The sequence below is a fragment of the Triplophysa dalaica genome, chromosome 8 (assembly GCF_015846415.1).
Source record: "Triplophysa dalaica isolate WHDGS20190420 chromosome 8, ASM1584641v1, whole genome shotgun sequence".
NCBI classification, from domain to species: domain Eukaryota; kingdom Metazoa; phylum Chordata; class Actinopteri; order Cypriniformes; family Nemacheilidae; genus Triplophysa; species Triplophysa dalaica.
The window spans coordinates 7,062,352-7,079,489 of NC_079549.1; the positions used below are offsets into that span (position 1 = coordinate 7,062,352).

A 17,138-nucleotide genomic window follows, 5' to 3' on the forward strand; every position below is an offset into this window, starting at 1 on the left:
TGTGGATTATTGGGAGACTATAGTATGGTCGGATGAAAGCAAAATTGAATTGTCATTCTACACACCATGTTCGGAGAAGAAATGGCCTTGCCCACCACCCCAAGAACACCATACCATCAGTTAAGTTTGGGGATTGAAGCATCACGGTTTGGGGCTGCTTTTCAGCAAAGGGTACTGGCAGACTTCATATTATTGAAGGCAGGATGAATGGAGAAATGTACCCGGACATTCTGGATAAAAATCTGCTGCCATCTACCAGAAAGCTGAAAATGTAAAGAGGGTGGACATTTCAGCAAGACAATGATCCCAAACACAAGACCAAGGACACAATGAAGTGGTTTCAAAGAAAGAAAATCAAGCTGCTTGAATAGCCCAGTCAATCACCTGACCTAAATCCCATAGAAAATCTATGGAGAGAACTGAAGATCAAAGTTGATTAAAGATGCGCAAGGAACCTTCAAGATTTAAAGACCATTTGTGTGGAAGAATGGGCCAGAATCACTCCTGAGCAATGCAGACGACTGATCTCTCCATACAAGAGGCGTCGAGAAGTTGTTATCACCAACAAAGGCTTTTCTACAAAGTATTAAATAAAGTGTGTTCAATACTTATTCCCTGTGTCATTTCACTTTATTTATTATGTCTGAACTTGTATACTTACATGTTCTGATTTCTTTGTATGAATTCAATATTTGGCTTGATGGAAACATCTGGTGGAAATTTTGTGTCAATAGCCCACTTAGAAATCCCCTTAATGATAAAAATGCTGATGTGTAAAATACTTATTTTCCCCGCTGTATTATTAACTTCTTTATGTCAGGTTTAACATTAAGTACTGGTTATGAATTCTTTCTCTGATGAGTTTCAATTTTAAGTAGTTTTTAAATCATATGTATTGCAATACACTATAGTCTCCAATCTAACAATGCTCCCCCATATGTATGTATATAAAATATGCCACTTTCCGAATTGTCACATGTATAACAGTCCATATTCTTCATAAATGGGAACATGAAAGTTAAAGTAAAATTGTTCTTTTATGGTCTAAGCAATTACACAATTTTGAGTGTCTTGACTCTTGCCGGAGAAATCAGTGAGTGCAATAACATGCACAAAATAAACAGATAACTTTAAAAGTATCAGCTTAAAAATAAACCTGTTTTCATGTGTTTACATGCATAGCTCTAAACCGGCTATTCATTAAACTACTTTTACATGGAAGTTTGAGATAGACTATTTAGTAATTAAAATTGCAGTCGGAAAACTGTCAGAATCTGAATTTTTATATATCTTCTCATGTCCGCAGTAGGCTACCTGCATATGCAACAATAGTTCTTCATTTTGACTTTTCTACAATAACTGCATGATTTTAGAGCGGACTTTTATGCATTATTTTACTATTACTTTTATTATTTCGCTGTCAGACATGAGCACATTAACAAAACTGAGAGAAAACCGGTAAAGGCGTTTACATGCAGCGTGAAATCGGAGTAATGGGCAAAATGGGTCTCTGTTGAGCAGGTTTTGCCTATACCGTTTACGAAATCTACCTGATGAAAGAAAACCATTTTTCACGTTTACATGACCCACTTGTTATCAGCTTATTAAGGATAAATGGAGTAAGACTTTGCATGTAAACACACTCAGTGTTGGGTGAATATTTGTGTCCTGCTCATGGAGCCCCACCTAGACTGTTAGGAAGGATGTTTGTGGTGGCGTGTCTGAGGTTGAAATAAAGCCACTTCCTCTTCTTATGTTTTCCACCCGCAGTCTCAAGCAACACTTATGCTCTCTTTATGTGGTTCCAACACTGTTCTTAATTAGCAAATCTCTGTCGACTCACATACACTCCTTCCTACACAGCATTAATAATGAGACTACTATAAGTCTCACTTTGCTTGGCTATGTGGGTAGGGCTAGCGTCTTTGACCCCCAAGGCCATTGCGCATTAAAGCAGAATATAAGAGCCCTGACAGTAGATGAGGTCTGCTGGTACTATTCTTGGTACATTCTTTCTTTCTGTCTTGTAATTAGACGAATCGGCTATTACATTGTATTCCACCTACCTTCAGAATGTTAACGCTGTTATTTTACATATTATTAAAAACATAGAAAAAGCATTATGTAAGTTTTTTGCATGTTTGCTTTTGTAATTCTCTACATTTCTTTTTAGCATTTTGATACCTTTATGAAACCAACAGGCTCAACGTTTTGGACTTTCTTGTACTGTAGTTCAGTAACACATTTTTAAGTGTTTGGGATAAAGATGAAAGTGATGCACCTGATCACTTCTAGCAAGTGCTCCAATCCATAATGTAAGAAATGAGCGCTGGTGTCTTTGAAAGCAAGGGCACATGGTTGGAAGGTAAGAATGTGTTGCCAGGCAACAAGAGGCAGTTGATCTAATGAAGATCTAAAATGGTGTGATAATGAAAAATCTGTGCATCAGTAGGTGTATCTATGCATTTCATGCAGGGGGCTTTGTTGTTTATAAATAGATGTAGCTGTCTATTTGGATTAGGTCTAGATGCAGCTTGCATGCAAGTGATTGTCAGCAATACAGCATCAACTGTGCCACAGTTCAGTGAGGGCATGGATCTTTACATGGGCATATCCTATTCACTTTGACAGATCAATGGAGTGGCTTCACCTACTCTTGTTTTCTTATAGTCATCAGTGGTCAAGTGCCTATGGCAGTGAAACATATCATAATAATTTTAACAAAGACTGACGTTGCTGTAATGGCTGTTCTGTTCACCTGGTTGTCCATTGGCTTTAGAGATTGTATGAAATCATTTGTGAGGGTAAATGTTACTTTAATTTTGGCTTGTTCTATCCTTACAGTGGTAAATTGTTATCTATGTAGTGTGCAATGGTTGCATAATGCACATTTTGTAAATGTAGTTGGTCATGCAGGTATTTCATGAATGCAGAAAAACCCCTATGATTTGTTTTCTTCAAAATCTGTTGTTGTTGTGGCCACTATTTTTCATAATCAAAGAGTATGGTGACCAGGGTTTGCACTTTTTTGTTAATTCTTTGTTCCTCAGGTATGTAGTGAAAAGAAGCTGTGCTTTTTTAAATCAATAATAAATAAAACTGTCAAACTTGTCACTGTGGTTCTTCTTCACAGATCGATTTTCCCTATCCACCCATCATTTCGTATCATTGCCCTGGCAGAGCCTCCGCAGGTCGGCAGTATCAAACAGCAGTGGCTCGGCCCGGAGATTCTCACCATGTTTTTCTTTCACACCATCAAACCACTGGCCAAAGCTGAAGAAACTTCTGTTATACAGACCATGGTATGTTGCTCCAAGCTCATTATAAATGTAAAATAAATCATGCTTCGTATTTTGTATCATGTTCACATGCTGAATAATGAATTAGAATTAATACATATTTTAGGTGTGTGATTTTCATTATGTAGCTTTGACCAATGTTTGAACTTAATTTGTTTCGACAATTTATTACAACAACATTATTGCAGTTATTTATTCCAGTTTGCCATAAGCATTTTTCCTAGACTTGATTTTCCGTATTTTGAAACCTTTGGCAAAGGTCATTGTCATTTACAGAATCATAGATAAGATAAACCATGTACCTCCTTTGGTAAAAATTAAATTAAAACTGGGTAAATATAAAGGCATATACTGGATTTGTGCTCAGCCTGTTATTTTAAAACTGAACCTGTGTGCTCTGAATAGTGAATAGTGCTCTGTGTGAATTTTTATAGATCCCAAGTGTTCCTAAAGAGGCGGTGGAGCAGCTGCTACACCTGACACACAGCCTGCGAAAGTCCAACGATCCAACGGTAAGCTCTTTACTGTAAACTCCATTTCCATTTCATGGATTTCAAAATATGGTTCCATTAAAGGGGTGATTTTTTTCTAGTTTAACACAAATGTAATATAAATCATAGGTCCACATAATCTGTCTGCAAAGTTTTATCTAAAAAAACACCACAGATCTTTTAATATACCATGCGCTACATGCCCACTTTTGCATGTGAGGAGAAACGCACTGGTTTGGTGTGTGTCACTTTAACTCATTCCCTCCCAGTCTTTTTTTAAAAAAAAGGTTGCCAGCCTACGCCAGGGTTTTTTGACATTTTCACCAAATTTAATGGCTTTACAGTAAAGTTTCTAAAAAAATATATGGACAAACAATATGTAAACTGAAAAACATTGAAAGAGTCTCAGTTTTTAAACAAAAGAAACCGTATTCTTCTATCTTCATTTGTTCGTTTTTTATCACTCCGTAGATGTGGGTAGGTTGCTTAAAAAATGCATCACTTTGATTGAACAGCTGAGATAATTAACGTTTTTTTGTCAAAGATCCGCCCAGATTTCCTTCAGAACAATCATTAAAAACCGATAAAACATATACGCTCTGGGATTCTGTAATTTTTCCCTAAGGTGTGCAACAGTGCCACCTGCTGTAAAACAGTACAAACACTGATTGCCGTAATAACTTCTCTTTGGCGGGAAACCGATTTTTTTTAAGCCTGTGCTTCCAGCAACAAAACAATAAAGTATGTGAAGTCACATAAAGCGAATGAGAAACAGGGTCTCATCTTTGAACACCAAACACATTGTTTTCGATAAACACCGGTTTCCCCTGAGGGCATTCGCGAAGCCCCTCCGGTGCCTGTTGGTCCAGTCACGACCGCATTCAGGAGAGAGATCCGTGCCGCGTGTTTACAAACCATACACACAGTTTTCTGAATTGAAGATACTCGAGACAAACGCATCGCTATTTCTCTAAGTCAAATTAACGTTAATGTTACACAGGATAATCCCATCGCATGTTTACAAGCCACAGACATTGCTTTCTAAAAGTGAACGGACAAATGTGTCACAGTGACATTTTATCTACTTTTAAGTTGCCACAGGTCCCTGGGTACTTACTTAAAAAATACCGTACTTACAATATCTTTATTTGCACCTTTTCCTCGTTCAGTGTGTATACTTTCCATAAATAAATCCATGGCTCTCTTGTCTCCCGTGAGTCTGGGAACATTGTTCTATGTTGGTCTGTGCAGCCAACAACAGAATAGTTCATAAGCTTTGCTACTTTTGCCATGGTGTTGGAACTTCAGACATGCGAAAACAACAATGGCGGCGGCGCAATGGGTGGACACGTTCAGAACAAGGGGCGGAAATATTATAATAAGAACGATTTCTGGAGCGGTCGTTTTCTCACAGGCTTGCAGAGACAGGCTCACATAAAAAAGTTAATGATTGGTATTTTTTTCACGTTTTCTGAGTTGGCAGATGCACAAGAGACCTTATTTTAGCATTTAAACATGGAAAAGGTCTGTTTTTCATGAAATCACCCCTTTAAGTTTACCAGTCCAGCGTTGAGATCAATTGGTTTGAAGCAGTATGTATTTAAAATTGAATGTGGCCAAAGATAGAAGACTGTAATTCTTTCAGAAGTTAATGAACTAATCATATCATATCCCAAATCATATAATCAAATAAAAATAACGGTAAAGTAAAAACTATTACCAAAATAATACTAATTGTATAAATTAAGTTTGCAAGATATTCACAAATCACTGCTGTCCATCTGAAATCGCATACCTCCATATTTTGTGATTTTTATTTAACATTATCATTAGTCACCCGTTATGTTTGTCACTGGGTTATGCACATATCTGATCAATAAAAAGTTTTGTATTAAAAACAATGTATTTAATCATTTAAAATCATTAGTGTTTTTTCCAATTACTGAAAAACAACAAATTTGAATGAAGTTTTAGACAGAATAATAGAAGTAGGTTAAGAATGTAGTTTTTGTCAGTATTACTGTTTCGATGGTAAAAGTGGCTTCACCAATATCTTTTTTGAATTAGGTTTAAATCTCACCTGATCTGCTGCTTCTCTACAAGCAACTGAGCCATTTCAGAGCACATGGTAGTTTAGTTTAAAGGTTTAAGTTATCGATCAGAAATATAAAAAATCTACTTCTAAATGGGGACAATGACAAGTATCTTTATTTGCAGAACACCGATGTTGCTCTCCACATTGACAAGTGCTGTGTGTGGATAACTAGTAAATAGTTAGCAATACATATCCACTCACAAACATAAAAGAGGTAGAAAAATTATAGAAAGGTCCCGAGAAGGCCTTTTGCAGCTCTTTGCTTCTTTTATGAAAATACATAAATCATATTCTGCATCAATGCCAGCAAAATATAGAAATAAAAAAGGCTTTTAATTAGTGGTGGGCCGTTAACGGCGTTAACGCCGTTAACGCCGTGAGACTCTTATCGCGCGTTAAAAAAAATGTCGCCGTTAATCTATTCTCAAAGTTGTGTTGGGAGCTGGGTCTATACTACGCAAGCTATGATGATTTTCACCTTGATATTTTAGCGCGGATGTATACCAGCTTAACTGCACTGTACGGGGCGAGAACGAGATTTTTCAACTCGCGTGATTCGCGTCATTCGCGGAAGCAGAAGCAGCCTCATCATCTCATAACCAGGGCTTCATTCTCGCCGCCTCATCATTTCATAAACAGGGCTTCATTCGCGCGATTCGCGCAGCAAGTAGGTCTATTGGCTCTTTGCATTAACACATAAATCACTCGCGCTTGACGCGCCATTCGCGTTTGGTCTGAACACAACATAACGTTACTGTGAAATTACCGCATCAAACGTGACGTGCTAACATGGATGCAGCTATGAAGCCGCCGGGTTTGCTTCAGGGAATATTAATTTTTAAGAAGCTTCCTTCCCAATAGAATCATCGACAAGACTAAGGTTGTTTGCACCTTGTGCAATGCGGAATTGGTTTAAAAAAAACACTTTCTCTCAACAGGTAGTGGTCTAGCTTTAGTTGAAACCAGTAACTTTGTATTGAGCTCTAATGTATTATGGCTCCTGTATGACAGGTCGCTTGTTGCTCCCTCACTCTTTGTAAGTCGCTTTGGATAAAAGCGTCTGCTAAATGACTAAATGTAAATGTACTGTAGGAGCTCTTCCAGTCTCAAGTACCACCTAAACGGAAATCATCCCTTAGCTAATATGGAAGTAAACACACGTTCATCTTATTGAACATAATTTAATTTTGATCACCAATTATCATAGTAGAACAGCTTTCTCAAGCAGTTTGTGATGCATTTTGGAAACAGGAGATGAGCCCCTGGTCTAATGCGCCACCTGGCTTGAGAAACCCGTTCTCAAAGACTTACTTTTAGTCATTATTTGGGTAGCACACATATTCCGAATGCCTTCGGCAGAATTCAAATGAGCCATTTTAATCTAGATTAATCTAGATTAATCTTGGAATTAATCTAGATTAATCTAGATTAAAAAAATTAATCTATGCCCACCACTACTTTTAATTGTATAAAGATACTTTGCAGCATACCTTTGATTGCTGACAGAGGACAGAAATTGTAAATGGTGTTTTTACATTTGGAATACTTGTGATTATGGGATGTAAACATTATTATTTTTTGGTGTATCTGTGTATGTCTTTTATATTCAGGCCTTGTCCCTTGCATCCTCACTGTCCACCAGGCAGCTGCTAAGAATCTGCCGACGTCTTTCTCAGTATCCACAGGAGAACATTGCTCACGCTGTGAACAAAGCCTGTCTGTCCAGGTGAACCCAAACACATTCATAGGTGGCTCAAGGCTACCAACATACTAATTGATCATACATTTGAACATATTTAAAATAAACAATGGCAGGTCATCGATTGCGGACATCATGGAGTGTGATAATATTGGCTTAGAAATGGCTTACGTGACCTTTAAAACAAATCTTTAAAATTACTTGGAAATTGGAATACATCATTTAAATTTTTTGTCTGTTGGATTTGTAGGTTCCTCCCCAGCCTGGCTCGCTCGTCTCTTCAAAAAAGTTTGACCAACTGCTCAATAGAGGAGCAGCCTGACCCAAGAGCTGAACAGGACCAGCATTATACCTGTGAGTCATTTTACCGCCGTCCTGGTCTCATCATAGCCAAGCTACAACCACAGCTAAGAAAATACAGACTGTAAAAATAATCTTCCATTCAGTTTAATGTTTTAATTTCAATTCAGTGGGCCACACCCCTCAAGATGTTCTGATTGGCCTAGACAATTTAGCCTGACTTGATATTTTCTTCCCATTACCACTCCTTCTATAGGAGACTCTTTCTGAGAATTACATTTGAGATCTTTTACAGTGCAGTGCGTTAAAAGTTGATACTGTAGCTGGAAATAGGTTTGGCTTGGCTATAGAAATGTGACAAAAAGAGCTGACGTGGCCCTTATTTCTGTCCCCTATTAGGCACAGTAAAAGATGGACTTCTAACCATCGGTAATGTCTCCGCTCCGGTATATGTCCCTGATGAGAAGATGAAGATCCCAGACGTGCTCTTTTATGAAAATGTTCAGGTAAGCTCATTACCACACAAAAATAGGTGCTTCAAAAGGTGCATCTGAAGAGCCTTTCTGTTTCAGAAAAGTTTTTTTGTGGCGAAAAAAAAAAGCTTCTCGGTGGAACCTAATTGGTTCTTTTATGGCATCGTTGTGAAGAACCTTTTTATGAGTGCAGCTGGTAATATTACCATCCTCTGCGGCCAACTGTCCAGAGGGAGGACACGATAGGCTCATGTTGACATGATCCTTAGTATCAATGCATCAGGGTCAGTATATCATCAAAAACGCATTGCCTGTGGTACAGAGCAACATCTAATGACTTGTCTGGTATGCGCATAGCTTAGTCTTCTTCTCTCTCTAAACTCTCTAAATCAAAGGTCAGACCTCAGAGACAAGCGATAAAGACACCTTGGCCATGCGCACACACACACACACACACACACACACACACACACACTAGTACAGAAGGGTATTGACAGATCTACAATGAGTTGATGGGGTGTAATTGTATTTTATTGTTAGGTATTTAAAGGTTTTCTCATAAAGGCATTTTCATAATTCTGAGTTAAGCCTCTTACTGCTGTCATCTACTCAAAAAGAGATCAAACAGCCCTGTGTTTATCTAGATATCGTTTCCATATGCATGAGGTTTGCTGTGTTAAGCAACTTGTTGTTCCCATGCTTTGCAGAAGGACTTAAAATGTTTGTTCACCTTAACATTTGCTTTTAATTTACCCTCATGTCATCATAGGTTACTTCTTTCTACAGTAGAATAATATGATTTTTGCTGTAACAGTGGCACTTTGATATTCTTTTTTTGTGTTCTTGCCTATATCTACTTTTGATTCTGAAAAACATTGCGATTTTATGAATCACAAAGGACGATGGTTTCAGCTAAAAGTCTCCTTTACTGTTTCACTAATGAAAAGTCACCTATATCATGTATGTCTTGTGGATGAGTAAAATTAACTTTTACATTTTCAATTTTGGCTGAACACTTCCTTTAAGTAGGCCTTTTAAGTACATGAAATGCAAATGCTAAAGAAAAGCATTCAAGGGTTAATGGTGTGCTGTCTGTAACACCAAACAGAAATGCAGAAAAACTATATTTTAAAACAGCTGAAATTACAGTATGAAACCAACAATGGTCACGTTAAGATGCATTATTAGAAGTAATGAAATTGGGACTTTTTACTAAAATTAGATTTAACCATTAGAACTCTTTTGGAACGGACTAAAATTCCCCACCCGCACTACCCACACAAGACGTTATTTCCTTCATATGAGTAAAGGATGACCCAGATACTAATGTGCTGCCATCTTTCCTCTCCATTCAGAGACTCTGTAAATGGTAGAGAAAAAAGTTCCTCTTGTCCCACTTTTCAGTGACCTGCTTTTTTGCCTTTCGAGAACTAGGAAGAAGTGCAGTAGTCCACTGAGGCGTAAACGAGAACATGTCCCCTCGACTCGCGACACGACTCATATCTGCCCGCATCTCTTGTTTTGTATGTGTCTGTGTGATAAACATAATTTTTATGTGTCTTATTGATAAACAATTTGTGTCTTGGAAGCTTTGACCTTTTTGGTGTTTTTAAATCGTATGGCAATCACAATTGATCTAAAAACTCAAAAAGGTAAATGGAGTATTTTTTTTTTTATTCTTATTTTATATAAGTACAGTCATTTTATTTCTGATTATTGGCAACATTCTCATGCTCAATGATACCAAAAAGAGATATGTAAAGCAAACTCCACCAACAAATCTTAATAATGCATAACCTCAAGGGTATTCACAAAAGAAGTTAACCTAAAAAAGAACTACAAAAAACTATAGCTTGAATTATAAACTGGGTTTTACTGTATAATTCATGTGCTTCAGTGAAAAATGTGACCCCCATTTTGGGGCTTATACAGTAGATCCATGTAGATTTTGTTTTGTATATAATTATGCCACAAATGCTGACACTAAAACTTATGTTTTAACTCATAACTTTATAAATATTAATTATTATTTTTGTAATCTTTTTTAAGTTCTTTTTAAGTGTTTCTAAATGCTACAGCTTCGATCCAAATGAATAGTGCTATATTCTGGTCTGATTGTTTAATGTGTTTTGTTTTGTTCATTCACAGCACATGACGGTGATGCAAGACATGCTGAAGGACTTCTTGTTGGGGGAACACCTGCTTCTGGTGGGGAACCAGGTAACTGAGGATTCCCATCTCTAGAAGGCCTGTCCATAACAAAACCAAGTGAAGAGACACATATAGTATGCTAGCCCTGGGCATTGGCTTTTCTCCCTGAAGCATATCAGTGTTTTTAAAGCATCTATCTACCTACTAAAAGTGCAAACTTCTGTTGAAGTGTACTGAAGCCTAGCACTCTCCCACTCTCTTGTGTTACAGACCTGCGGGTTTTCTGGGATTGTGTTTGGTGTGAGAGTCGGCTTGTATTGACTGCTGTCATGTTTAGAGTTTGGAGCGATGATTGATTGATTTCAAATGCTGCATATGAAAAGTTCAGATGCAAAACCCTCTTAAAGCCACCTCTGTCAAAAATGAGATTGTGATTTTAATAGACTGCTCTCCACACATAGTGTATGTTTCTCAATTTTTTTTGCTTCAAAACCCACTAAAGACCACACTTCCCGGTCTGAAATATCTGGTATTACTGGAAGTAAATGGAGGAGCCTGATAAAAAATGCTTGTTTAAATGAAATGTTGTCTGAAGGATTTTGAGGGTTTTGCATCTGAACAATTTATGCCGAAAATACCATTGAAATGTGCCACTAAATACCACTTTAACATCAATATCCTTTATTCACAGGGTGTTGGGAAAAACAAGATTGTTGATCGATTTTTGCATCTCCTAAACAGGCCTAGGGAATATCTTCAGCTGCACAGGTAAACAAATCCTTGGAGTTCTCCTGAAAACACCTATTAAAAGAAACCATTCTCCTGTAGACTCAATTAGAACCTGGTTACGTGGCCACACCGGGAGTGACCCATTTCCACTGACATCATGTGTGCTTTAATGTGCCTCAAGCTGTTTCCTTGGTGAACTGTTATGCATCACCATCTGTAAACAGCATGAAGAAAAGGACATCATTCTTTATCATAAAGATAAAGATGTAGTCACAGATGAGTGTTTTCCATTAGAAAAAGAAACTTCCTTTTCTACTCATTGAGTGCCTGAAATAAAAAGTCTCCTCTCTAAGGGTGGAGTGAGCTATTTTAATCCCTAAGAAATTAGGACACCTAAGGGCATAGAGAACAGCAGTGTTTGAAAGGCTGCATTCCGGAATAGTTCCTTCTTAAATGAAAATTTGTCATGATGCATTCAAAACACTCACTTCATACTAAACTTATATTATTTTCTGTATTCCGTAAACCGCAATCGAAGTTAGACATATACGAGTTGCAGTTTTATATAATGTAAAAAGTATGCCAAAAAAGCAGCAAGCTTACAGTGTGCTGTATTTAAATGCAGTGGGTTTGTGTAAGGACATTAAGTCACTCTTGACAAATCAAATCTTTCATTCAATCTTTCAAGTCATTTACATATTTTTGCCATGCTGCAATAAGTCACATGAAGTGAGAATCAATGGCATTTAGCACCAAACCTGGTTTGGTATGTCTAAAGGTGCCACTTTTGAATTGAACACAAATAAGAACATTTGGACATTTTTGCATAGAGTAAAATGTTGAATGAAGTTAAAAAAGGCTTACAGGTTCTTAAAAAACCTAGTTGTCATATTGGTCATGCGAGTTTAAATTTGACTTGAACAAAATCCCTGATTTCCAACCCAGCTATGGAGGATGTAGTTTGCTATCAAGTTTCTTGTTGAAAGTTAACCCAAAGTCACACACACTTGCATTGTGGCCTCATTAATAGTTACAAAAAAAATAAGACCAAAATAATCACTTTAGGGTTTTTTCAGTACGTTCTTTCAGTACGTCCACAGAGAAATGTGCCACATGTCAAATTAAACACTGCTTTGTCTATCAAATGTGGGTTAATTTCAAGTCCACTGAGACCTTCGAGGTGTGTTAATGATACATGATCTGATCTCATCTTCCAACAGAGATACTACAGTCCAGACTTTAACTTTGCAGCCCTCTGTCCGAGATGGAATCATCGTTTATGAAGACTCCCCATTGGTCAGTATTCATTTAATATCATGGGTTCTTTTTACAGGATCTGGTGACAAAAATCTAAAGCATCTTAGGTGTGTTTCTGACCAGAGGTTGCATTAACCGAAATTTTAAAAACGTCAATGGAAATTTCAGAATGATTTCTATAATTTAAAGCAAAAAGTAAGGGCGTTCTAGCATTTTACCCTGTTATCTCAACTAGAGGTTGATTTTGATAAAAAAAAGAAGAATGTCTGTTAAACAGATAAAAAAAGTGTTTTGCAAGGGGAAAAATCAATACATCAGGCCTCTAACAGTGACAACAACAACCACCACAGAAATAAATGCTGCAAACACTAAAACAGTCACCTTTTTATTAAATATGAACCCCTAGATTAAATAAATTGCAATGCGTGCTGGGAAATATCAGACCCTTGTTAGACAGACTTACTTTTCCCATGTTCTCGCCTACAAGCAGCTGTTCTGGCCGTCCTGCACTCCACCGAAAACCAGCCGTGTGAAGTGTAAACTTTGCATAGTGATATTTATTCATCTATCAGCAGATGGTCCAGACCACTGCTTCGGCGAGGACAAACATGTTGCCAGATCACACCCAGAGGACACCCAAGCACAAATGAGGGAAACGGCGTTAAAAATTAATGAATGACCTCAAGGACAGTGTGTTATTATCCTCCACACAGTCCGTGTCTGAAGTCCGTATGTTGTTTTGTTAGCATGATGGTGCCATTTAGAAAGTTTGCGAACCAGGGAAAGGCTTTTAATGATCTCTCTGCTCAATGCAAAGGATGGAAATGAAAAGTGGACTGTGACACAGGAATTTAGCCCCTCAATTAGCACTCAGCAGCAGCTCTTTGTGTATAGATAGACTTTAGACTTTGAAGCCCCTTATGATGTCTCATCTGATATCAGGGTTTCAGAATGGTGTCGCATTGTGCCGGCCGACAGATTAAAGCAGCTAGGAAACCCCCACAGACAGCTCAGGGTTGCACATAAAAGGAGCAAATGTCAGATATATGTTAGAGATGTTGAAAACAAGATGAATATGCGTATTATCTATAGTTGTCCATTAACTCACACTCCTCTTTGATATTTTGGAGTTAAGATAATCGGAGCTGCAGTGAAATGTATCAGATTTGGTCAGCCAAAAATATTTAAATATTGTATTTTACATCATGTTTCAACAAATGTATTTTACTCCTGGTGACCCACAGGTTGAAAACCACTGACCTTATGAATTGACATCGCTGTCACCATGATAGCATTGCAGTATCCAGATGTAGACAGCCTTATTTTTTTAAAATGTCAGCAGTGTATATTGGTCATGGTGTGTGTGTGATCCATTGTTGACATGGCATATGCAACAAAAAACTGTTGATGCAAAATGTCATACAGTATGTGCTTCTGTATTGTTTTTAAGGTGAAAGCTGTGAAGATGGGACATATCCTGGTTATAGATGAAGCTGACAAAGCACCCACAAATGTTACCTGTATCCTAAAAACATTGGTGGAGAGCGGAGAGATGATTCTGGCAGATGGAAGGAGAATAGTGTCAGGTTAAATGAGCAGAAAGGATTGAATATATTTGATATCGTGGGATAGTCACAGACAGTCTTGAACACTGGGATTGTTCACCTTTTCCACAGGTCCATCGGAAGCATCATGGAGGTCGAATGTAATCTCCATGCATCCAGACTTTCGGATGATTGTTTTAGCAAATCGACCTGGCTTTCCATTCTTGGGAAATGACTTCTTTGGCGCTCTTGGTGAGATTCTTCTATAGATGGAATTGACAAATGTCCTTTATTGATTACTGTATAGAGTGGACACAAGCCTTACATAATTGGATACATGGCATATAACATTAAGTAAGATTCAATGGAAAAACACTGGGTTTTAAAGTCCTCTCCTATTGATCATATCATTACAACAAAGTGGAACAAAAGATTTTTCTGTAGCATAAAGTTGGCAACTCAAAATAAAAAATCTATTTGTTAAATGGTCTATAATTCACTGTAGATAAAAATTCAATTCAATTCAATTCAAGTTTATTTATATAGCGCTTTTCACAATGTGTATTGTTTCAAAGCAGCTTTACAGGGGCAAACAGGAAAAACAGAAAAGTTAAAACACAGCACAGTGCATGGTATTTATACAACGAGTAAGTTCATTCTAATAAATAACATCTAATTTCTAAATAAATAAATGAATGAATGCAGTCTCCCGGTGAGCAGGCCAACACTGCCCTGCTGTGGCGAGGAACCCAAACTCCAATGATTGATTAATGGAGAAAAAAACCTCGGGAGAAACCAGGCTCAACCGGGAGGGCCAGATCCCCTCTGACGTGTCATAGCTGCACTCAGACTGGTGACATGTGATTTTAGTTTAGCATTTAATACCAAATATTGTAACTTCAGCATTAATAAGACAAATAGTCCGTCTTTGCTCTTGGTTGGGGATGTAGTGGTCTGAGCTGGGATGGTCCGATGGTCATATTTCTCTTGGCAGATGGTGGAATTGCCTTAGATGGAGCTGGGATGGTCAGTCAGTCTGCAGCTGTATCTGGTGTAATCTCAATTGGGGATGGGCATCTGTCGGTCGTCTGGACATGGTGGAACTTCTTCCTACCTCGGGATGGGCATCTGTCGGTCGTCTGGACATGGTGGAACTTCTTCCTACCTCGGGATGGGCATCCCGAGGCAGAGGCGGAAAGAGAATAAAGAGAATAATTAGCGTAGCTGCTGTTCATTAACTATGCATTAAGTGAAAGCTTGGCTGAAAAGATGTGTCTTTAATCTAGATTTAAATTGGGAGAGTGTGTCTGACCCTCGAATAGTATCAGGAAGGCTATTCCAGAGTTTAGGTGCTACGTATGAGAAAGCTCGTCCACCTTTGGTGGATTTTGTTATTCTAGGTATTGTCAAAAGTCCTAAGTTTTGAGATCTCAGCGAGCGTGATGGGTTGTAACGTGATAAAAGCTCGGTTAAGTAAGTAGGTGCTAAACCGTTCAGGGCTTTGTAAGTAATTAAAATAATTTTAAAATCAATGCGATACTTAATGGGTAGCCAGTGAAGCGATGATAAAACTGGGGTTATGTGATCGTATTTTCTTGACCTAGTAAGAACTCTGGCAGCTGCATTCTGAACTAACTGTAGTTTGTTTATCGATGATACAGGACAACCACTAAGTAGAGCATTACAATAGTCAAGCCGTGAGGTCACAAATGCATGAATAAGCTTTTCTGCGTCTGCAACACATAAACTATTTCGTAATTTGGCAACATTTCTAAGGTGGAAGAAGGCTGTTTTTGTGATATTTGAGATGTGATTTTTAAATGACAGGTTGCCGTCTAATATAACGCCTAGGTCTTTAACTGTATTTGTTGGAGTAACAGTGCAGCTTTCAATTTGCAGGCTGTAATCGGAGATATTCGGTTTACTTAATTTTGGTGCTATAAGTAATATTTCTGTTTTGCTAGAGTTTAAAAGGAGGAAATTACTAGTCATCCAATGTTTTATGTCCTCGATGCACTCTGCCAGTTTGGATAGCTTAAAGGAATCATCTGGTCTTGATGAGATATATAGCTGAGTATCATCTGCATAACAGTGGAAGCTAATTCCATGTTTTCTAATAATGTTGCCGAGGGGCAGCATGTATATGGAGAAAAGCAAGGGTCCTAAAACCGATCCCTGTGGTAATCCATAATTGACTTGCGTAAGATTTGACGATTTCCCATTTAAATGGACGTATTGATATCGGTCTGTTAAGTAAGATCTGAACCATTGCAGTGCCTGTCCCTGAATACCGATATAATGGTGTAAACGATCTAGTAGTATTTTATGGTCTACAGTATCGAAAGCAGCACTAAGGTCAAGCAGGACTAAGAGTGAGATGTTTCCTTTATCTGAAGCAATAAGAAGGTCATTTGTAATTCTAACGAGCGCAGTTTCAGTGCTGTGATGCGGTCTAAAGCCAGACTGAAACTTTTCGTGCATGTCATTATTTTGTAGGAAGGTACACAGTTGAGTTGACACTACTTTTTCTAGTATTTTAGACAAGTACGGGAGATTTGAAATCGGTCTATAGCTTCCAAGTTCATTTGGGTCTAAATTTGGTTTTTTGATAAGAGGCTTAATTACAGCCAGTTTAAAGGGTCCTGGGACATGTCCTAGATTAATAGACGAGTTGATTATGTTACAAATGGGCTCAATTACAGCAGGTAGTAACTCTTTTAATAAAGTAGTCGGAATGGGGTCTAATAAGCATGTCGTCGGTTTGGATGTTGCAATAATTTTAATTAAATCTTCCTGATTTATAGGAGAAAAACACTCTAGCTTTTCTTTTTGGGTGACGGTTGAAACTAATTCTTCCGACAAACTTGGAGGTTTGGTTTTAGCTATGTTGTCTCGTATTATTTTGATTTTCTCTGTAAAAAATTTCATGAATTCATTGCTACCAAGGTGCGGCGGAATACCCAGGTCAGGTGGAGTCTGTTTGTTTGTTAATTTAGCAATTGTACTAAATAAAAACCTTGGATTGTTTTTGTTATTTTCTATGAGGTTACGGAAGTGCTCGGCTTTTGCTGCTTTTAGTGCCTTTTTGTAACAGCTTGCA

General features: G+C 37.8%; 1 protein-coding gene across 3 annotated transcripts in view; it reads left to right on the forward strand.

The window, feature by feature from the left end:
* Positions 1 to 17,138, forward strand: part of vwa8 (von Willebrand factor A domain containing 8) — a 101,827-nt gene that overhangs the window by 21,940 nt on the left and 62,749 nt on the right. For all 3 annotated transcript variants that reach the window (XM_056754725.1, XM_056754727.1, XM_056754726.1), the window contains exons 16-25: positions 3,134 to 3,302; positions 3,734 to 3,811; positions 7,496 to 7,611; positions 7,835 to 7,938; positions 8,284 to 8,390; positions 10,506 to 10,577; positions 11,200 to 11,276; positions 12,458 to 12,533; positions 13,945 to 14,080; positions 14,171 to 14,290. In XM_056754725.1, coding sequence (XP_056610703.1) covers positions 3,134 to 3,302; positions 3,734 to 3,811; positions 7,496 to 7,611; positions 7,835 to 7,938; positions 8,284 to 8,390; positions 10,506 to 10,577; positions 11,200 to 11,276; positions 12,458 to 12,533; positions 13,945 to 14,080; positions 14,171 to 14,290 — 1,055 coding nt within the window. The remainder of the gene's footprint in view (positions 1 to 3,133; positions 3,303 to 3,733; positions 3,812 to 7,495; positions 7,612 to 7,834; positions 7,939 to 8,283; positions 8,391 to 10,505; positions 10,578 to 11,199; positions 11,277 to 12,457; positions 12,534 to 13,944; positions 14,081 to 14,170; positions 14,291 to 17,138) is intronic.